Source organism: Motacilla alba, chromosome 1 (genome assembly GCF_015832195.1).
Source record: "Motacilla alba alba isolate MOTALB_02 chromosome 1, Motacilla_alba_V1.0_pri, whole genome shotgun sequence".
Taxonomy (NCBI): Eukaryota; Metazoa; Chordata; class Aves; order Passeriformes; family Motacillidae; genus Motacilla; species Motacilla alba.
The window spans coordinates 61308628-61331590 of NC_052016.1; the positions used below are offsets into that span (position 1 = coordinate 61308628).

General features: G+C 43.0%; 2 protein-coding genes across 5 annotated transcripts in view; one reads left to right on the plus strand and one right to left on the minus strand.

The window, feature by feature from the left end:
* Positions 1-7777, plus strand: part of DHRS12 (dehydrogenase/reductase 12) — a 32813-nt gene extending 25036 nt beyond the window's left edge. For all 4 annotated transcript variants that reach the window (XM_038139619.1, XM_038139628.1, XM_038139660.1 and 1 more), the window contains one exon: positions 1070-7777. In XM_038139619.1, the coding sequence (XP_037995547.1) occupies positions 1070-1197 (128 nt within the window). In that variant the 3' untranslated portion in view covers positions 1198-7777. The remainder of the gene's footprint in view (positions 1-1069) is intronic.
* Positions 7778-10578: 2801 nt separating this feature from the next.
* Positions 10579-22963, minus strand: part of WDFY2 (WD repeat and FYVE domain containing 2) — a 61270-nt gene continuing 48885 nt past the window's right edge. Inside the window, exons 5-12 of the mRNA XM_038139605.1 lie at positions 20970-21120; positions 19435-19547; positions 18375-18501; positions 16379-16484; positions 13594-13695; positions 12789-12919; positions 12369-12477; positions 10579-11687 (exon numbers count right to left, since the gene is read on the minus strand). Of these exons, the coding sequence (XP_037995533.1) occupies positions 11658-11687; positions 12369-12477; positions 12789-12919; positions 13594-13695; positions 16379-16484; positions 18375-18501; positions 19435-19547; positions 20970-21120 (869 nt within the window). The 3' untranslated portion in view covers positions 10579-11657. The remainder of the gene's footprint in view (positions 11688-12368; positions 12478-12788; positions 12920-13593; positions 13696-16378; positions 16485-18374; positions 18502-19434; positions 19548-20969; positions 21121-22963) is intronic.

Here is a 22963-nt window from a genome sequence, read left to right on the forward strand (position 1 = left end):
ACTGGAAGCACTATGGCTAGGTGGGAAGCTGTTCATAATCAGTGATGGAGAAGGGAACATTCCTCTCTCTCTCTCTCTCTCTCCCCTCAGTTTTCCATGAGCAGAAGTTATGTGGTGTGTGCAGTTAGGTAAACATTTGCTCTTAAGAGAGCAAAGACCTGTGCTCTCTTGGGAAGCCCAGTGGCAGCCTGATAGGTTTTCAGGGAAATCTGCTGCCCAGGGTTGCTACAGCTTGTTCTTTTTCTCTCAGCTGGCTGCTGTGGAAGTTGGGCTCGCTAAGTAGATTTAACAGTGCTGCACCAGTGCTCTGACTGTTGTTCCACAGACACCTGACAGCACTGTCATAAGGCTCCCAGGCTCCAGATATCATATTTTTGGAGGGGAAGATCCCTTAGAGTGGATGGTGGTAACAGCTGTAATTACAGAGTGAGTGACAGGCATGAGATTTGGAAAACCAAGCAAAGCATCAAACTGAGCAAACTTGGTTGGATACGTGTCACTTATGGTGGCTGAGCAATAAGCCCAAGTTCCTTTGCATTTAGAATTTAACCATTGTTTCTAAGAATGAAGGTAAGCATTTTAAGATTGAAAATAATCCTAACTACAAAGTCCCAGCTGGGGATTTGTGCAGTACTAGAAACGTTATCCAGGAGGCAAGGAAAAATGTTGCTTCGAGCGCAAAATTATCCTCTGCCTGCAGCAACAAACTCCAGCTATTGCTCTTTGCCTGCAGCTGCTGCACTAGTGACAGGCATAACCCGACAAGGAAGCCTTCCTTTTCCTAAATTGTCCCCAGCTGCAAATGGGGGCTTGCTGCACAGTCCAGGTCATACTGTGCTGCAGAAAAAAATCACTCTAGCTCCAAAATACAAATTGAATTGCTTTAATTTTTGGTTTAGAAGATCTGCTTAACTAGCATTATTTACAGTTACCTAGAAGGTCAGTTTTCCTGGCTTCAAGACCATGAGGTATGTTTGGGTAGTACAGTCTATCAGAAAAACCTCCTTTCTGCTATAAGAGAGTTAAATGCACCCATAAGGTTGTTTTTTTTCCTCTTCTTTTCTTCTAGACAGACAACCAGTCCCTACACACTTACCCCTAGCATGGACCCACAGTCCACCAGAGGATGAAGAGAAACTAATGGAGGTGCTGGAAGAGTTCTCCCAGAAGTTTAAATCTGTTTCTCCAGGAATTTAGTGTCTCTGCTGAAACAGAGCGACCACAAATCTTCTAATTACACACTAATCTGCTGTTGAGGGGAAGTAGGACGCCATAGGCCTGTTAAAAATGAATTAGGTTCAGGTGTTCTCATAATGAGGTGGTAGAGTGGCACCTGTGTAATTTTTCTCTGCTGCCAAGTCTCTCCCATTGTGAATATGCAGCTGCTGCCTCAAGACACACTAAGGTTGTGTTCTTTGGATTGGAAGAAAAATTGAGAGGCATTAAAATAAGCCCTGAGACTTTGTAAAGTTAGCTAGAATAATTTAAAACACTCAGCACAGAGAAATGCAGAGGAGTGTATTTTCAGTAGCCTTTGTGAAGGACTTCAGGAAAGAAGTGGGAATGTTTGAAACAACCTTTCACTGCTGTGTTTGACAGGTTCGTGGCTTCCTTCACTGCATGAGGGTGACTGGGCTCAAGCATGTAACTGGGAATGCAGAAACTCTCTTTTAGAGCCTGCTTAGTTTAAAGGGAAGGATTCCTGACGGCCTTTAGTTTCTATAAATTAGTGCTGGTATGCAGAAGTGATCTGCTTCCTCATGTTTAAACAGCAAGAATTTAGGAATACTGCCAAATGCCTTCCACATTACTTTATGGAGCCAGGGCTAAATATTATCCCATTTATGTCAAAATACCATGAAGTAGGAGGTTTCAACACAACACACCCAGACATGGCTGGTTCCAGCAGAGAAATGGCTGCATGGCTGTAGGCACAAAAATAAACAACATGCTAAGGTGTACCTGCTTGCCTTTTCCGTGAGAGATTAAAGGGAATTGTTTCATCATTGTGAATAGATTAAGAGGGGAAGGGAGCACTGGTGTGGCACAGGCTTTAGAGGAGAACAGAGCCTCTCCTGATGAGAGACTTGTATTTTGTCTGGATGTGTTTACTTCCAGACACAGAGCACAGGATCCATCCTACCTGATCTGTGGGCATTTGAATTACTCACTGAGTTTCTCACTGTAAATCGGTAGAGGGGAAAATGGGCTTTATCACAGGGATTTACTGGATCTAGTTTAAGAAACACCACCTACAGTGCTGCATCTTTCTAAGAGCACTGAAGACAATCAGCTCAGACTAAGACTTTCTGGTGGGACTCATTTTGTCTTAATTATTTCAAATTTACTGCAAACCCAAGAATATTATTAACAAAGGTAACACCTTTTCTCCTGAACTGAGTGTGTTTATTAACCAGCTGCCTCCAGAACCCAGCCAAGTTGTTTCACATGTGGCTCACACCAGTGTGGTAGGACCAAGAACCTAAACACAAATGTAACACAGATGTTCTTGAGCTCTCTGCAGTGACTGGCAGCTAAAGACTGGTGATGGACAGAGGAGAGCTCCTTCTGTCTGCTTTACATAATTTAGTTTCCTCCTGGCTGATGGTATTTCCTCATTATTCAAAGATCTCCTATTAAGTATCAGTTTAAGAAAAAAACCTGCTTTTTTCAGCCTATTGTCAATCTCCTTAGAAATAAAGACTTCACTGTCACAGAGGCCCTGAGCAAAATTTTCCCATGATAAGCAGTGCTGAGACAAGTCAGGCTGTCACAGCTCCTCCTGAAGAGGATGGGTCAGCATTCAAGTTATTGCCTCATTTGTAAACTTAACTCCTCCTTGCACTGCAGTGAAAGAAAACAACAGCAAGGCGTGGACAGAGGTTTATTTCCTGCAAATCTGGTATTAACATTTTCTATGGTTTCAACTGTAAAATACAGTTACCCAAAACAAGAGCATGGCTGGAAGCATATATACTAACTACATTTCTCAACCCAATAGCTGCAAGGCTAATAAAAACATCTGCATTATTTAGTATTTACATCAATTAGCTTCTCAGCTCTACAGTACAGAAGAAAAGTTTACTGACTGATGTTTAAATAGTTTACAAAAGTAAAAACTGTGCACTATATATGTATATATTTATCACCTGTTAGTCCACATTTTGCACTAGTGTATTTGAATAGCCTATATTTTTAATTTTCTGTCACAGCTTAAAAATGAAGCCAAAGTTAAGAAAATTGCTTTAATCAAAGTTTGGTCACAGTGTCAAAGAGTAACATGCTATGGTTTAAGAGCACTTCTGATTTAAAAAGAACTAAACCATAAGAACAGCAGCTAGAAGCAAAGTCCAGCGTGTCACACACTTTGGTATTATGGTCCTGCTGATGCTTTATTTCAGCCCGATTCCACGAGAGCAAACATGGCATGTGGCTGCAAGCCAGCGAGAGGATTTGTCTAATTCCATGAATACATCACCGACTCACAGATTATGCTGAGTTGGAAAGGACCCACAAGGATCATTGAGTCCAACTCCTGGCCCTGTGCAGGACACCCCAAGAGTCACACCAGGTGCCTGAGTGCTCTGTCCAAATGCTTCTTGAAGTCTGTCAGGCTTGGTGCTATGACCACTTCCCTGGGGAGCTGTTCCAGTGCCCAACCACCCTGGTGAAGAACCTTTTCCTGATACCAAACCTAAACCTCCTGTCACAATCTCAGGCCATTCCTTTGGGGCCTGTCATTGGTCACCCCAGAGAAGAGATCAGTGCCTGCCCCTCCTCTTCCCCTCACAAGGCAGTTGCAGACTGTGATTAGGTCTCCCCTCAGTCTCCTCTTCCCTTTTTAAAACTTTATGAGCAAAATAAAAACACCATCCACTGACAGATGACCAGAAGCTTAAGGTGGCACAGGTCTTTGCTAAGCAGTGCACACTGGGAGAGCACACCTAGTTCATGGGAATGGAATGACAAGCTCAGCAGCTGCTCTTGCCACCTTTTCCAGTCCATGTGCAGCCCAACACACTGACCTCACTGTGATAGCTTCACTTTTTTTTTTTTCATTTAGTGAAGTCACCTAGTTGGGAAGTCTGGGATCAAACTTGGGGATCTTGCACAGGAATGTAGCACCACAGAGCACATGTGGAGTTGGTCATTTCCCTACATCCTAATGGAAAGGCACAGCCCATCATCAGTGCAGCAGGACTGACTGCAGTGATGCAGGGGCCACTGAACTTCTCTTTTTGTCTTGGATAAAAATTTTAGGAGGTCAATGTAACAGGTATAAAAAATTTTGTAAGCTGCATTTTGTCTTTATTTTAATTTCTTTATTCATCTTTATTCATTGTTAAAAAAAACCCAAATAAATCAACCTGCTGTTGATTAAAGATGTAAAAAATTGTTGTTTGCCTTTGAATGGGGGCACTCCCATACATACCTCACAATTTTGGAGTAAACTGCAAATACCAATTGTTGGCATTTGCAGTAATACACACTCCAGCTTCTGTGTTCTACTCAGTGGGAACAAGGTGTAAGCAGTGCCACCTCTTCCTGTTAAACAAGGCTCGGGTGGGATTTTGAATATGCACTGCCTGGGCTCAAGGGAGTTCTGCTATATCCTTCATTACAGTCTGATACGTCTGTCCTGCAAACCTCAGTGTAAATAAATTTATTTTGTGGGAGACAGTCCCAGCCTTTTCAATTGTCACTACAAGCACTAGTTTGTATTTTTGTAATGACAAAGCCTTTCTAAAAGCCATGGCACTTGAAGCAGTACTAATTTTGATTAAGCAGTGCTGAACTTGGTGAGTGGAGAGTGAACATGGAATTAGTCTTTCAGGGAACAAGCTGATGGAACAGTGGAGGAGGGCAGCTATGAAGCAGTTCAATCTGTAAGTTCCTCTGTGTGTTACTCTCTCACCCTCCCTGCAAAAATAAAGCACTCCATCTCATGACACTGGATCATACTTACCTGAAACTAGTGCTGGTCAACATCCACCCACAGTCATTTTAGATAGGCAGTTTCCACTCTGGCAGAGCACAGCTTTGCATCTTCCCCAGCTCAGCTCACAGTATTTCCCTGTTTGTCTCAGGCTTCCATCTCCTGCTTTGTTAGCAAAGGTAATTCTGGGCACATTCGAGCAGAGCCAGCGACTGATTACAGGAGATAATTTTAAAATGCAACTAAGATGACTCAAGAACTCTCTATTCCTGCAGTCACCCAAAAAACACTGATGTAGAAATGACAGAAAGAAGGCTTTGAAAAGGCACCGAATCTGACAGGGAGCAAGTGCAACAAAAACACTTCTGGGACTAAAAGTGATCAAATCCAAGAACTTCAGTTTGTGAAGCAGGGTAGTATTTATGTTCCTCTCTCTAGAGGGAGCCATCAGATAAAGAAAAATGATGTATTCCTCTGAAGGAAGCGTGTTTTCTCTCAAAACAAAAGCTAATGCTCAGCTTTACAAAGGGGCACAGTGTCAGCCTGGCCAAAGGTCTTCAGCAGGACAGGTTTCTACCCTGCTGCCAAGAGAAACAACTTAAACCTGTGCTGCACTGGCAGCGCCATTTCACAGATAAAAATATTGTCCAAACAGGGGAAGAGTGCCAAAACCTGCACTTGTGCAAACTTCAGGGAGAGTGGTCCCAGGAAGTGCCATTTGCTTTGATGGTTAAAAGTCTTGAGCATCCTCCCTTTACTTTTCAGTTCAGAATCCACAGTCAGCAGGGAGCCTTGGAGTGATGCACAAAATCATGCAATTCCTCTGCTGCCCACACACCATTTCCTTTGGGCTGCTCACCCACTGCCAGGCACTCAGGGCAAGAATTTGTCCCAGCAAAAGATATGTTCATACAACAGCTGTCAGTTTTATGACAATTCACAGAACAGGCAAGCAAATGATTCCAGTCAAAACACAATAAACCAAATGCCTTATTACACACACAGAGAAGGAAAAGAAATAGCCAAAAGCTGATAGAAATTAATTTAGTGGGGTTAAGGTACCACAATTTATTCAGCTACAACGGAGACGCTTATTTACATAATGGAACAGTACTGGGAAGTGTTACAATGTAGTTGGTAGAAAAGATGGTCAAACTGTTGAGCAGTATTCCTACAAAACACTGACCTGAACAAAAGCCAGTAGAAGCGTTTTTTCATATAAAATCCCTCTGATCAAAACCACAGCAAAGCCCATGAGGTATTGGTCAGTATGACAACTTGCCAAGCAGAGTCAGAAACAAAGCTCAGCCTTTGGAAAGCTAAACCACAGCCAAAACTAGTGCTAAAGACAAAGATGTAGCAAGGAGTTTGTGAACTTGTTTATTTGTGAAAATTTCTTAATCACTTGGCTGTGGCAACTCCACAGAATTTTCTTGGGACAGGACAAAATAGTGGTGTTAGCAATGGATTTTTCACATCTGAAGGAAGCCCTGACCTGTAGTAAAATATAAGTATAAAGGTGATAAACCCTTTAATAAATTCAGATTATTTAATATCTAAAGAACAAATAACTGGAGAGACTATCTTCATAAGGCCTGACACCTCTTCTGTACCATCTCAGTAGTGTCTTTCCCCCATCCTCTTTAAAATCAAAGTGCTTATGCTTTTAATGCAGTCCTGAAAAATACTACTTGAGGTAGATAAATATTATTTGGCAATTGAACCAAAAAACAAGAAATGGAAGTCAAATCTTCATAGACTGGAACAACTCTGTGTTCCTTGTGGCTTCTGACTGTGGACCATGGCTGCTAGCTGGCTTACAGTGCTGGGATGGGGGTTAGGTTGGCTTTACACAGTTCTGATGAATATTCATTTCTATACTGTAGGTGCTTTTTCTTTTGGTTTGTTTTTTTTAGGCTTTGTTTGTATGCTGGTAACATTCTTTCTTTGCATCCCCTCTTTGCACTGAGTTTGCCAGGACTGTGCTCTCTTGTTTTCATTTTGGTTTGAGTTCAATGTCCCTACTTGGCAGCAATTTCAATTGAACTCAAGCTCTTTCTCTTCTGAGCAGTACAATGTGTGCTGCAGCAAACAAAATTTCAGAGATGGCCAAAGACTGGTCACAAGGGAAAAATCCCCAAACTGGAAAAATTCAATGAAAAGTCACATGTGATCACACAAAGTTAATCTCAAATCCCAGAACTTCAGGTTATTGGCAAGCTAGGGACATTTTTTTTTCTTCTGAGGAGCAAAGATTTCCTGCCAACATTCATAAGATGCAATTTTGAAGAGAAAAATCTCTGTTTTCATCAATATTACATAAGAGGTCATCCCTGAAGGGACTTAGCACATCAATGCATCCTGAAAAAAGGAACAAGTTTGCTGTTACTGTTGCATCTTCTAAGTCCTAATTGAAAACATTCCATGGGCTCAATGGGGTCTCCTGGAAAGGACCACACATTGTAGCCCTATTTCCTGTGTGCTATGAAACAGAACCTTGGTTGCTGGTATGCAAATCCTCTTTGGAACAGCGAGGTCAGACATAGGTAATATCTGCTAATTTGTTAGTAACTAATTTGGTAGTAGTTTAGATTTAAAGAAAGTTATTTTTTCCTTCTCTAAGCAACAGAGTAGACACAGGCATTAAGTGGACTTTGAATGGCTGAGGTGGGAAAGAACCTTCAAAAGTCATCTGGCCCTGCTCATGCAGGCTCACCTAGAGGTGGCTGCCCAGGGTCATGTCCAGTTGGGTTTCCTCCAAAGATGGAGAACACACAAACTACCTGCCTGGCCAGTCTGTGTCCATGCTCAGTCACACCTGCAGTAAAAATTGTTTCCTGATGCTCAGAGGAAATCTGTGTTTCTGTTTGTGCCCATTGCCTCTGGCTCTGTCACTGGACACCACTGCATTCTCTTTGCACCCTCCCTTCAGGCATTTATACACACTGATGAGATCCCTCTGAGCCTTCTTTTCTCCAAGATGAACAGTCCCAGCTCTCCCAGATATGCTCCAGTACCTTTCACCATCTCAGTGGCCCTTTGCTGGACTCCATACAGTGGTTTCATTTCCCCCACTCAGAGGGAACATATCCCTCCCTTTCCCAGTACTGGAGCTGCCCATGCCACCCTCTCAGGCAATGTGCAGTAACCGCTACTGAGGTACTAACAGCCCATGTGCTCACATTCAGGTGATGGCCTCAAGTTCAGGAGGACAGAGCAGGGAGGTCACCTGGGCTTGGCTGCAAAAAGCAGCTGCAGGCAAGGGTGCTCACAGCTGAACACACCAATGTCACTGTTCAGGGTTATCCTCTATCAGACTGGCTGACTTGGAGCCCTTGGAGCTCTGTTTCAACATCTAACCCATGATTGTTCAGTCTTCTGGTAGATGGGAGGACTATCACTGCTACATTGCAAGCAGATGCCCACATTCTTTTCCCTTCCCTTAAATATTTTCAGCTTAAAAAGACTGAAGTTTGGTGCTCAGATTGCCCCACCTGGGACACAAGTGACTCTAGCAAGCTGCTCAGGCACTGTGGATGTGACCAGCACCTGCCCCATCACCTGCCTAAGCCCTACAGACACTGCTCATTTTAAAACTAAGAATAGCAGGCAGATGCTCTGGAGAATGCTTCCCACAAGGAAGCATCAGCTAAGGGAGAAATGAAAATCACCTTTTCTGATGTGTAGAGCGGAGGGAGCTAGCAAGATTTGTGTGCCCCTTGTCACAGCATGAGGTATCACTAAAAGCTACTGCCCTTCAGCAGCCCCAGGGAAAAGGGGCTTGGCTTCATTTAAGAGAGTGTGTAGATATGTGGCACTGCATGGTTTACACATGTATCAAAACACACCCTCCTCCCATCCTCCAGTAGTGCAATTCATAAAAATAGCTCAATTTGTTATTCAGCAAGTAAAATGGAAAAAAAAGGACCAGGCAACAGAGATCCATTTCTGTGTGGATCTAGCAGACAGAAGAAACTGAGATTGCTACTCCAACACAGCAGAAGAGGAGGGCAGGCATTTTACTCTCCCAGTGTCAAATCCTTCTTGTTTCATTTGGAAAGTAAAAGAATTATTTAATTAGATAAGATCTATTTTCCCTACATAATCTCTACATTACAGCTCTTGAGGGCATTGCAAAGGGACAAATTTTCCTTCCCCCCTCAGCTTCACTTGCAGTTTATATAATTTTCTAAGCTCAGAGCAGTTTGTCCCGAGACTGCAAGATAAGGAGATGTTTAGCTTAAATCCAGATAACCCTGCAGGTCATTCAGTGAGAAAGAACAAGGAAAATTCTACAAAACAGTTTTGCATACCTCATATCCACATATAAGCAACACTGAAACCACGACTCCTTGGAAGACAAGTGGGGAGTGGGCACGAGTTTATTGCAGAACAGTCCAAACAAGTCATTCTCAAATGTAGTCTCCTTTGGAATCAGTTCTTCACCTTTGTTTGCACATTACACATTCAGGAGTAGGTGCTGACCCAGGAGCAGATCGTCAGCTTGCTGACTCCATCACTCCATCAGTGTGAGCACAATTCCTGCTGGAGTCCCAGCCTTGGTGCCACTGCTGTCTCCTCAGGAACCAAGCGCTAAACAGCAATTGAAATTCACTTCGGAGCGCCCGTGCTGCTGTCACTCTGAGACGCACTCCCTGCGCAGCACAAGTCAGATCTCTGGCCAAAAGGCCCTGAGCCCAAGGGAACATGGAACACCACAGTCCAGCAAAGCTTTGTGCATGCTCTCCAGCTGGAATGAAATATGCCAGGCCACTTGCTCATCCTGCATAGCTTTGACAGCCAGGAACGCTTCATTCATCAGAAAACATGCACAAGGTGTAATGAAAAGCATTCCAAGAGGAAACAAGCATCTAGTTTCCAGGAGAGAACGTGGGAAGACTGAGAAAACAACTTTCAAGTTGGAAAAATAATAGTACTGTGTGAATTATGTTTGACAATATGCTTTAAAATATGCTGCCTAGAGGGGAACCAACAACAGGCTGTACAACCAGAAACCCAAGGTGGTGTTATTTCAGACAATATGACTACAAAGTGCTTCATCACAGGTTACAAGATGTTTAAGAAGAGAATTTTCCCTGAAAATACATAGCAGTCTTGTGAGGTGCACACAGAATTCCACTCAACCTTTACTGCAGCAGCTCACTGGACCAGAATTAATGCCATGGATTGAGGTAACCATTTTTTTTTCCTCAAAAGTGAGTTGCTGGGCAAACAAAGGAGAAGCTTTATTTTCTTTTGGCAATCTCTCTCAAGAGAGAACACAAGGCTTCTCCAGGTAGCAATGAGCTCTGTAGTGGCAGATGTCATGGCCTCCCCACTACAGAGGGAAGAAAGGAAAGTCCAAAACAGGGCAAGACTGAGCACCACCAATGTGCTGTGTCACAGCAGCTGCAACAACAAGGCCTGTTGAAACAGGAGATGCAGGAAAGCCTTTACTCTGGTCTGCAGTTCTATTCTCTACATTAGTTTCTTTGAAGTGCGTGAGTAATACCATACTAAAAAGTAACATGGATTAACAGAATGGAGGCTTGGCTCTTCAGAGAAGGTCCCTTTGGAAAAAAGGGCTTTTTTAGTTTATTTACCTTGACAATGTCATTCTAAAAAGGTAATTTTGGTCAATACAGGTTTTTAAATATTGTTTATTTTTTAAGAGAAACTGTAAAGTATGACAACAGGACAATGGGCATCATTCAGCAATATCACTTCTGGGTCTATAGAGAAAATTAATAAAAACCATCAGCATTTAAAAAAATAAATATGACTAACCATATGGAAAACAGGAAGAACAAAATTAATCTTCAACAACACAGACAGGTATAAATGCTGAAATGTTGCTGTGCAAGGTAGAGGTAGAGGTAGAGATAAACCAGACTTTTCAGATCTAGACCAGTTTTAGATCTGCCCCCCTCCATGCACACACTCCCAAAAGTTCCTGTTGCCAATAATTTCCTTTGAATCAGACTATCAGCATCATCAACCTCAAACAAGTCTGTGTGCTCCATATAATGCTCTGAGCTGGAAAACTATTTCAGTTTTCTGTAGAAATCAGTTGCTGAATAACCTGACCCCTCGTTCTGCGACTTGTGCAGCAAAAGGAGAGGCAGGAAGATTATACAGACCAATGAATGCTCTCCGGATGATGCCCACTAGGACAAGTAGATGGTAGAGCCCTTTTAGGAATTGCAATAGTCCATCAGCTCCTTGGTGATGCATCCAGAGACCGTGCCTGGATTTCCTCCTCTGGAGAGAGCATGGTCAGCAGAAATATCCCAAACCAACAGGTACTGGCTGCAGGGAGAGCCAATTGCCTTACACAGTCTGTTGACACCAAAAACTCACAGAGGAAGACACAACCCAAGAACCCTCTGTACAAAGCAGCAAGTATCTTGACATACTGAAATATAAAAACTAAAAATTGCACTGCACACAGATTTTTCCAAACAAACTCAAGACAACCAAAGTCAGATCGTACAAACCGTTAGTTAAAAAAATACCTTCTTGAATATTTTGAGAAGTGGAAAGAGTCTTCGTGCAAATGTTCAGCCTGGATCAAGCAGAGGACATAAAGTTGTTGTAAACACATTAGTTCCTTTCTCATCTGCCGTATGTGCCCAGTGTTATCTATCTTCTGCAGTATAATTAGGGTTAGGAAATCCATTTCTTCTGTAAATATCACCTTTCAAGTTCCACTGATGTAACATCAAGACACTACTGGTGTCATATCCCACAACTGTTAAATACAATAAAATAAAACAACATAATGAATAATGGTAAAAGACAATAATATACAGTAAAAATAGAACCTTTAAATAATTTACACCTTTTTTCTTTAATTAAGAGGGGCAATATGGTTAGATGTAAATGCAACAAGTCTGAAGAAGTTTGATTTAATTTTCCAGCACTTATGTCAGAGTGGTGGAGGCTGACAAAATGACATTCTGTATGTCACCAGCTTTCACCTGTATGAGCCAGGTTCATAACTGGCCTTAAAAGAAACCAGAAGAACTCCCACTGCATTCTTAACTTAAATATTCAGAACAGTCATAACACATTGTGAGGGTTTTGGTTTTTTAAATTGTTATTTTTTTGGTTTTTTAAATTGTCAATTTTTTAAACTGTTACAACTTAGTAATTATTTTAGCTACTTCTTTATCTAGCCACACTGAGATTTGGCATGTTGAAAAACAGTTGGTCTTCCTCAAGGGAAAGCTACAGTGAGCACTTGTCCCAGCCCCTTCAGGCAATAACTTCACAGATCAAGACCTCCTTGGTCCTTACTGGGCAGAAATCCTAATCCCAATCGCAAGTGAGAAGCCTCTGGGTGGAAGAAGGCAGGTATGACATCCTGCAGCCACACGGGAGAGGGAAGGGAAATGAAGTACAGGAGCTAGAGCACATTCCGCACTCCTACCTTAATAACCTTGTCTGTCCCCGAGGTCAGCAGCCATCCCCTGGTGGCATCGAAGTGTACATGAACAATGTTGTGCTTACTGTCATGGAAAGTAGCTGTCGGTGCCCTCCTGAAGAAAGAAACCAAAATCAGCAAGAACTGTAACTGCAGGATTTCCCCCCAGTTCTCCATGTTCTCTATTGAGGAAAAAAGTATTTAACTGCTGCTGTAAGCCATTAATTCAGCAACCACTCTGTAAACAGCCCTTTGAGACCTTTCTGGCACGACAGGAACAGGGGCAAAGGGCTCTCTATCCCTTCTGGCTTATCTTGCTGAGAAAGCCCACGGACCACCGTGCCAGGCTGCTCCCTCCTGAAGCCCTGCACCCACCCAGGCCCTTCCAGCTGCAGGAGCTTCCCCCAGCTCAGCGTCCACACTTACTCCTCATCCGTTATGGACTCGTGGCAGCTGTCGCAGACCCTGACTTCAAACTCGAAGCCCATCAGCGGGATGGAGGAGCGCTTGGAGCTGCATTTCCCGCACACGGCTTTCCCGCACTTCCGGCAGTGATGCTGCAGGACACAACAGGCAGAAAGACTTCTCAGGCCACAAACCCAGACCAGGTCCCTGCTCAGGTCCGCTGGCTCTTCCATCTCACTCCAGCAAAACACAGCACAGCTCAGCTCTGCCCCGGACACCTCATTTCTCGAGTTCCATGAGCACATGCAGCACTTCTACACTCCTTCAGTAAAAAACTGCAATCTGCAGCCCTCTGCTGCTAGGCAGGAAAACACAGCAGCATGTTTCAAGCAGACCAGTAAGCCTTTCCCAATACAGCCTGAACAGGTAGAGATGTTTATCCAATCTCACTTAAAACAGCTTTGGTTCCAGCACAATCTCTGAAAATCAGCTGTAAATTTCTTTGACTTTCTTTGACAGCTGTAACTTATTTAACTAACAATGAGCAAAGTCCCCCATGGCTAAAGTCACAGAAGGCCCCAGATATACTCAGCCCAAGGCCTATTACTTGCATTTGCTATTGGGATTGATCGGAAAAAAACCCAGTGTGTTCCTTTCAACCACAAAATCAAGCCACAGAGGGGAACCCACTGTCCCACCCCTGAGCACTTAGTGAAAGAACGACATCCAATTTCTCAAAGCTTTAGGGGGGAAAAGGTCACTAGAATCCATTATGAAAGAAAAGCCTAATAGCACCATGTTAACACACTGAAGGGCACATACAAACCTGCCTGAGGCCTATTTTCTTACTGTCCCACATTTGCTTGAAGTTCCAGAAGAAAGGCTGGTCACATTTTTGACAAGAGTCACTATCCAGCCACTCCGGGGTCTGCAACACACACACACATAAAAATGAAATGGAAGTGAGCAACAAGCAGAAAAATTTCCAATGGAGTCTAGAGGCAGGACAAAAAAGATGTGTTGTGGTGTGGCAATATGGCCAGCTAAGCTTGATTTAATATCTCCATTTTCTCAAGATGCCATTTTGACTGTTGTTGATGATGACAAGATGAAATTTGTTCCCTGGGATATCTTTTTTGGCTTAGCTTTGAGCTTTGAAGAACATGGGAGGAACAGTTCTCATCCAAATTATGAAGAAGAGTTTGATAGTAAGACCATGGAAACAAACCAACTCAGGAATGAAACATTTGGAAATATTTCGTTCTGTCCTGTCTGGACAGCATTTACCATCTGCTATTGCCTCTGGTGGGAGCTGGGGTCAATTAGTAGTTCCAATAGCCAAGCAAATCATCCTAAGGGAAAGGGAAGTTATGGGAAATGCTGATGTGGTTGGGGGTTTTCATATTCTTTCTTTCTTTAACCCTAAGAGGAGTTCCTGCGGTCAGAGGTGCCCATGCTACAAATCACAAACAGGGATGAGAAAGATGTGGTTCACCTGAACAAGCCTAAGACCCAAATCAAACCCAAGCTCTTTTCCCTCATCAACCCATGAGGTTAAATAAACACTAAATATTGTTTAATGCTTTGTGAGGAAGTGCTATTAGCAAACTGCAGTTGTTTTGTCAGAGCCACTGGTTTCTCACATGCTGCAAATTAAAATGGCAAGAAACACAGCTGAGATAAAGAACTAAAAACAATAGAAAAGCCAGGCAAGGGTAAGTTAAGGATGGATTGAGACCCTCAGCTCCCAGGATAGCTTTGACTCGCAGCAATAAAGCAATCACCTGTTTCATATTCTTCTGCCAGTTATTCTGAAGGCAGATCATTCTGCTGGGAAAAAGCCTTGTCTTTTCTACCCACAACAGTCTTTCTTTTTTAATGCCTACAGATTTACATCTCTGTGTGTAACTTTCCATCTCCTGAGCATTTGAATGCTACAGATGAAGAAAATATTTTGTTTGTGACAAGTAACCACTTCATAGTCAAATAGACAACTTACAGCACCTTTCAAGCATCTTCTTAGAGCTTTTTAAAAATTGACTTGAAAATAAAGAATCAAGGGCTAAAATGGCTTAAGTGACTCTAACACAATCTCAGTAATGAGGGAAAGTCTGATAGCAACAATATAAGTACTGAGCACGTATCACATGGAGAAAATCCTTAAATAAGAGCAGAGATAAATAAGCCAAAATCCAAAAGAAAGTGATCTAGGACCCAAACCCAAGGTTTGATATTAAAATCTCAAAGATTCTTGTTTTGGGGGTGGTTTAGCACCAAGAACAACACCAAGTACCTGTTGTACTGCTGATAACAAGAACAAGCCCACATAGCCATCGTCTGGGAAAGCTGTGCACCATTAGCACCTGCTGCTTGGCCTTTATCTAGCTAATAATATTCCTCCTCTATATTTTAAACCAGCCTTCTCACAGCATTCCTGCCTATTTGGTGACAAGCCAATCTTAACTCTTACTGTAGCCTTTTGAAGGCAGCAAATAAATAAAGGTTTTCATTTCTGGATGTTTGAATTGCAGCAAAAAGGAAACATCTGTTGCGAAGGAGGAAACTGCTCTGCTTTCGTTTCAATTTAGGAGCTGATGACATACTTGGCCCCTGGATTAGCAATTAAAGAGAGTCAACTGGAATGCTAATTCACATTAAAAAGGGAGCTCAGTTTCTGCCTATGCCTACTTCAGTAGTTTTTCAAAATCAAGTTTTCCACTTAGTGTTTTTTCTTCCTCAAGGGAGAAACACTCAATCCAATGCAGGCCACAACTCTTGAGAACCAGCAAAGCTGGTGAAAGCCCATGCTGCCAAAAGCCTTCCTCTGACCTACCCCCTGCAGGAAGAGAGCTCAGGTTTGCTGTGACTCATGGCACCAGGATTTGCCAAGCTCCAGAGCAGGGCTGGTGCCTGACTCAGCCAGCACAGAGCTCACTCCCCCCTCTCTGAGTCAGGACTCAGAAATTGCCAAGTGAGGGCTGCTCCCACAGTGCCAAAGACCTGGGAGCGTTTTTGCACCCGCTCAGCTTTGCTGGCCATAAAGCACAAAAGCAATTAGGAATGTGTGGGTGAAATCTTACTGTCTGGATCAGCAAAGCCATCATTTACCCCACTTCTATGTGGTTACACCAGAGAGAAGAAAGACCAAGTAGCTGGTGAGATTGAAGCCTTAGTTAAATGTCCTCTTATCAAGAAAAAAAAATGCTGGGTTGTGTTTTTCCAGAGATGATCAAGAGCCTTCTTGTTTTACTTTTTTAAAACCAAAATGAATCAATCAGTCCATCCATTTACATCTGAACTGTTATTTCTCATGACATGCTGAAAAACACAGCAGAGCATCTCAATACCCTCCTTACAGAATATCTTTCAGAGCAGTAATGTAATGAGCAGGAGCCATTTAGCAGCCTATTTAATACCAATTTCTGCCAGCCGATTTCCCCTGTACCATATTACCAAAGGCACAGCGTAATTGCTGTATAACAACTGGAGCATGTCCAGAAACATTTTTAAAGCTTGGAATGATCTTGTTTAGGTTGAAAGCTGCAAATTTTAGAAAGGCCCCTTCTTCTCAGGACTGCTTCAGACCAAACTGACAAGAACTAAGCATCTACCTCCTGCCTCTCAACATCCATGTTCCAGACGACGATTCCCCCGTCTGCACCACAGGAGATGAGCTGCCGGGTGTGGTGAGCATAGGAGAGAGACTGAACTTTATCACTGAGAAAGAAACAAGACAGTTAGCAATCAACCACCTATGGCTACAGCACAAGTGAGCCCAGAATATCAATAAAGCAGTACAAACCATTTGTTTGCCCATATGTTTCCCTCCACCACTCAATGCACACGGCATCCATCAGATGCAAATCAGTCTTTGCTGTCAGACTGGCACTAGAATGAGAGTGTTGCTCATCTGGGGAGCATCCACAAAAGCCAAGACCTATTCTGATAACTGGTTTTGCTATTCCTGGGATAGGAGGTCCCAGCTGCACTGGGAAGCCTCAACAGAGTTGCAGCTCGTGAAGGCACATCTGGATGCACGAACACAGCCCCGGTAAGATACCTTCTTGGCAGAATGTCAGTAACAACTTTGTTTTGTAAATCTCTGCAACATCTAGAAATGAATCACTGAAAAGCAACTGAGGATTTTCTTTTGACACTAACAAGCATAAGGAGTTTGAAAAATAATGTAGGAATGACACTAAATTGTTCCTTAGCCTTCTCACAGTAAGGTGGAAAATTTAGGTGCTTCTCTTTCTTCTTTTAATGAAAAAACAACATGAAAAAAACAACAATTCAGCTTAAACCCCCAAAGATGGGCTCAGTCCTTCAAAAAAGAAAGAAATTCAGGCCTCATCTCAGGCTGTTTACAACCTGGGAAACAAAGACTGTACAACACTGTTATGGAAACAACAAGGTTGCGAAAACACAGGAACTGAACATACTGTGAATGGAAATCATCCACAAGATTTGGTTTCCTTTGCTACCACCACCAGTCTTGTCTGCCAAAAGGACTTCCATTCTAACACATTTATTTGTGCCTATGGCTGAACCTGAAGAGGGGAATGCATTCACGGCAGAGTTTGGGACAACAGGGCCACCCTTCGTAGTGCCTGCCTGCAGACACCAAACGCACCATCAGGATGTGTAGGATGCTGTGTTGTATGGTTCCAGCTGACAGCCATCTCACAGATTAAGGTCCAGAGGCTAATTTCATATTAGAACTAATTTCCACGGCAATAAATCAAGTGGTGATGCATTAGCAAGCACCACTGGTAGGGTATGAGGTTGATCTGGTAATTTCAGCTAGAGCTCTGCAGTGCTCTGAAATCCCAGAGGCATCCAAATCACTCAGCAGAGTGCAGCATCACTCAAAAGAAATGCATGAATATGTAAGAAACTGTTATCTCAAAACCACCACGGGATTTTGTCTCTCCAGACCTCAGCCTGGCATGCAAGTCCCACATATATGCAGTCCCAAACCCCTGAAACCAATTTGTTGCATTGCCAGAGTTTAAAGGTGAGGAGTCACTGCCACTAGAGCCGTTCTGATGTATAATCAATGTCCAGCACGGGTTTCCCCGTCTTCAAAGACACCAATGGCTATGCAAATGTACTTGCAAAGATGATGCCTCTTTGCACTGAGGAGATGTGAAGGCTGCTGTGGTTAAAGGTAAAAGCACATCACTTCGAATTCAGCCTGTAGGTGAAAGAGCATGGAGGAAAAAGGGATTAATTGTCCGAGCCCGATGCTCCCTCTAGGGGAAGGAAAGACCTTGACACCTAAAACCCAAGAATTTCCCTGCAGCTGTTCTCATTTGAGGAGCCTCCTCTTTCCAACAAAGGCACAGGCTCTGGCATAACACTTTCAGGACTACAGATGTTGTGCTTTCCTTCACCACCCTCTGCAGACTCTTAAAACAGCCTGTGGGCCCAACACTGGAAAACTTACTATAAGCAAATTATTCCTGTTGTATATGGACCACAGGGAGTCACACATACAAGCTTGAGGCTTGTGAAGACTGTAACCCTTGGGCTGTTTGTTTCCAGATGTGGCTTCTGCATTTAGCTTTTCTCCTATAAAAGCAGGAGGAAGGGCTTTGAACATACTTATGTCCTTGCAGCTCGATGGCTGTTCCTTTTCTTCCTCCAATATCCCACATTATAATGGAATGATCAGAACTGCCTGAGAATAAAACTCGCTGTATTGGGTCCCAGCAGAGAGCAGTGACTCCACCTGCAATAGGAACACACACAACAGTCATTTTATTACAGGACATGGAAGATTGGAAGGTAGCTAAATATAAAGATACAGCAAAAATATGGAATAATTAAAATGCATATCTCTTTGGCAAAGACTATGCAACCACGTGCCTTCCAGTGGAAAAATAACAGCCTAGAAAAACTACTCAGCCCCCATCCTGCTCTTCTGTGGGCACAAGGCTTCACTGCTGTTTGCATAGGCGCATCCATTGAGCAGTAAAGTGTGGAAGAAGAATAGTCACAGTGGGAGCTACACAACTTTCCATCTCCATAATTTCCAGAAGATTAAAAAAGAAGCAAGTGTGGAATGCTATGGGCATCTTCCCAGTACCCTAGCACAAGGACTGAACTACATTGTGCTACCTTGAGCTATTAGCACTTAGTTAGAGAGGAGGGATAAGAAGAAAAAATGCTGAGGAATGACAGCATTTCTTCTGTTAGATGGTAGGATCATATCCAGGGCTGCTCTTTTCAAAGGGTGATGGGGCACAAGTCCCAGCAGTGAAACAAGCATTTAGTGCCTCCAAGCTGTGCCTGTTCCACTTGGGATGAAGTGTCTGTCAATACAGATCTTGTCTTTAGCAGCATCCTTTCTCCCTCCCAGAACTACCACAACTTGTTCAAGTCTCACTCTGCTTTAACTAGCTGAGTAGTTAAACTAATCAGTTTAACTACTGATTTTGGCATTTTCTGCCACAGATGTTTCTGCTCAGAGCTCTGATCACTCTTGTTTTTACCAATACAGCTTCCCTGAACTGTTGGGACAGTTTCAGAGCTAAGTCCCTTCCACGCTAAGCACTGACACAAGCCATCCTAGTGTATCAGAGGGCAGTCAAAACATCATGATGCTGAGCACAGATGAAGACCCTCCTGAGCAGACCTCCTGGATCTCCTCCTGAGGCCTTACCTGTGTGTCCCTTAAATGTGGTGACAAGGCTGCAGGACTCTTGCTCTAGTTTGAGGATGGTCACTTGCCCAGAATGGTCACCAACAAACACATGCCGGGTTTCCACATCAAATCTGAAGGATAGATGCTGAGGAAAACATATTATTTACACAAGCTTTGCATTCCTTTCATGACTTGCTAATGCTTTTGACATGAGTATACTGCAATCTTGTGAATAGTGCTCCAGTCTCAAGGAGGTATTCAGAGTGTACTTTCAGGCACCTGTTCATCTTAATAATACTCATACTTGTTCATACTAACAGTGCAGTATCCCTGGGTGAGAAAAAACGAGACTATTCTAGGACACAATTCGTGGTTTTGTTATGAAACACCATTGAAGTAGCCCTTCACCATGAACATAAGAGTTGTCTCCTCAGGCTTTGTAACTTAAGTGCTAGAGTTGGATGGTATCCACTCTTTCCCTACCCAAAATCATACAAAATACAAAGGAGTACTGACTTTAAGCACACAGGACACTGCAGAACAAAAAAACCCCAAACCTGTTCCTGGTTATGCCAAATACTTTTGCAGTATTTGCAAGTGATTCTCCCTTCCACTGCTTCCATTGCCCTTCACCATCATAATCAGATGACCCAAATTAAATTGTCCTCCAAAAGTTTTAATCAGTCAAAATTGGCTGTTCTCTAGTGAGATTTAGAGAACACAGGACAAATTCTTGCATCTGGCTTTCAAAAATATTTATCAATAAATTAAAAAGTAAGTTCAGTCTTTGTGCCACTTAGATTGGCTGAATTACCAGATAATATAAAGCAAGTCCATCTTGAAACAATAATTTTCAGTCATCATCACTTCTCATGAACTAGCAAAACATGCATCATCTATACCACATACACTCTGGGGCATTAGAAAGTCTGTTTATGCTAACCTCTGTTTTCAGCCTAAGAGCTCATACTTTTCCATTTCCCTTTTCATTTGCAATAAAGCTGAATTAATATTTCTTTTATTATCAGGCAGCTGGGGCAGCTCTACATGAATAAGCCACCCGAGTGCCATTTCTGGAGTAATTTACTCTTTAGTTAACCCAAATTCCCAATACATAGTGAGCAGTTCCAGAGTGAAGGACAAGTGCTCATTATTTTATATTAAAGTAATTTAATTTTTACCATGCATACACACAGGCACTCTGACCTGATCACCAACCTACTTTTGCTACCATTAATTCTCTGAAGAAAGCATGCACTGCATGTTTAAATGAAGGCCCTATCCATATTTATTACAATAGCAGACCACAATAGGTTGCAGATCGCCCATTGTGGTGCTCAAAAATGCTTAGACCTAAATATGCCACAATACATTAAGGAGACAAAGCAAGGAGAACTGACAGTTTTTTAAATTGGCTTTAAGTAACAGTTTCTCTCACAAAGCACTGAATCCATACAGGGCACAAAATTTGGAGGACAGCTAGACAAATAAACTAAAAGGGCTGTTTGAGTGCCAAAGAGCAGAACTAGAAAGGAGTGCTCAGCAAAGGATACTGCAGGCCGCAGGCGCCCGCGCTGGTGCGGTACCCCCCCAGCCGCTGGCCGCTCTCCGAACAGTGCCACGTGAAGTGTTTGTCTTGTCCGGTGCTCAACACCCACTCCATCTCCAGGACAAACAGAATCATGATGACCCTGCTCTGATGAGCTGAAAGTTAAGCAGACAGACGTATAATCACATTGCAGAGAAGAACACGGGGGCAGACAACCATTGCAAACACCACTCACACTTCCCCACAGAAGCAGCTGGTGTTTAATAATCCTGTTGACATCAGCTTCCATGGAAGTTTGTAAGGTCCCTGCTCGGCATGTTCAGCGTTTGCATGAGAAAGAGTGGAAGCAAGACTTAATTCCTTCCATCCCTATCGCAGTCATTTATCTTCTACAGTAGCACAAGTCTTCCCCGCATCATTGTATCATCAGTAAGAAAACTGCCGCTGTGGAGGGGACTTGGGGTTCAATTTAAAACTCTTTTGAGCTAGTTTTTTGACAGCAGTGAAAATGCCTGCACTGCTGTTCCTCTTGCTGTGAAGTTTTGGTGGATCCAGGCTGTGGTACCCCAACAGAACAATGAGTTACAGTACAGGCACAATGCTGCACCAAAGGGAAGTTTCAGCATTAAAAGGTTACTGGAATAAAATTTAAATAAAAGAAAATATCACAGCTGTGGTAGATGCATAAAACAGCTGAAGAAATAAGTTTCTACTGCTACCAAAAAAAAGCCATCAAAAGGTTTTCATTAAAACAAAGGAACGCATGCTTGTTTTTTGTATGAATGACCAGTGGGCTTGGTCATGAAGTGCTGATTCAGCTGATATTCTAATAAAATAAGTGGCTGGAAAGACATACAGAACTATTCCCAGCTGTAACTTAATGGTGAATGCCATACTCCTCAATCTACAGCCTTACTAGCTTATTACTGTTCTAAGACGCAGCAACATGTGTCACACAAAACAGACTGCTTGTATTTGTTGGTGTAAAAGCTCACACAAAAAAAGATTGAATGTGTTCAGAAGCTTAAAAGCCAGCCCCAAGCCTCCATCTGAAATGCAGAGAATCTCCTCAGAACAGGAAGATTGCTGTCTGCCCTATACAAATATGCAGCATATATGAGAGCTGTGTTCAAACCCCACAAGGGAGAACTACCTGAAGGAGACTCCCAAGAGCCAACATCAGCCCTGATCCACATTTCTTTTTCAGACTGAGATTCCCTGAACAGAAAAGTCAATAGATGTATTGACACAGCTTGCCATACTGGTGGTTGGCAGCTAAACCAAAGTGTCAGGTGTGAACTGGGCCCTTTCACCCTTGCCCATTAGAAGACCTCAGATTTTGCCTGTCATTTCCACACACTTTTACATTCCAGATAAAAGGATGGGGACCATCCAGAAGTCACTGGAACTATTTCAAATAGATACCATCTCCTCTCTACCCTTGCTTTCTCTGGGAAGAAATTCAGTGGCCCCCGGGGCTCATCTTTACCCATCAGTTGCTCTCTCTGGGAACACCTGCACCAGCCAGTGGAGTGCTGCACTTGGAGAGGGGCATGACTGCTGCCACAAGCACCTCACAGGCACCTCATAGGCTCCTCCAGGAGCTTGTGTGAACCATCAATGGCACAGACACACCCATGTCCACGAGATGTGCAAAGCTGGCTGAGATCCGACTGCTCAAGGCCTGTTCAGGAATGTTTTCTCACCATGTGGCAAATGCTACAGCTAGTGACAGCTTCTTATGGTTTAAACTGGTTGTGAGGATAGCTGGCACCACCCAACTCTCCTAAATCTCCTTCTACCTCCTAAAACTTCTAAAAGACAGGGCTTGTAATTTTTGATAGAAGTACTGCCTGTGGATGCTGAGGCAGCTCTTTCTGGCAAGTAAGGAGGAGGCATTAAAAAATGGTACTTGCCAAGAGGTGGATGGGATATATATGACAGCTTTACTTATCCTCCCTTCCCAATAAGAACTTTCAGTTCAGCACTCTGTTGTCC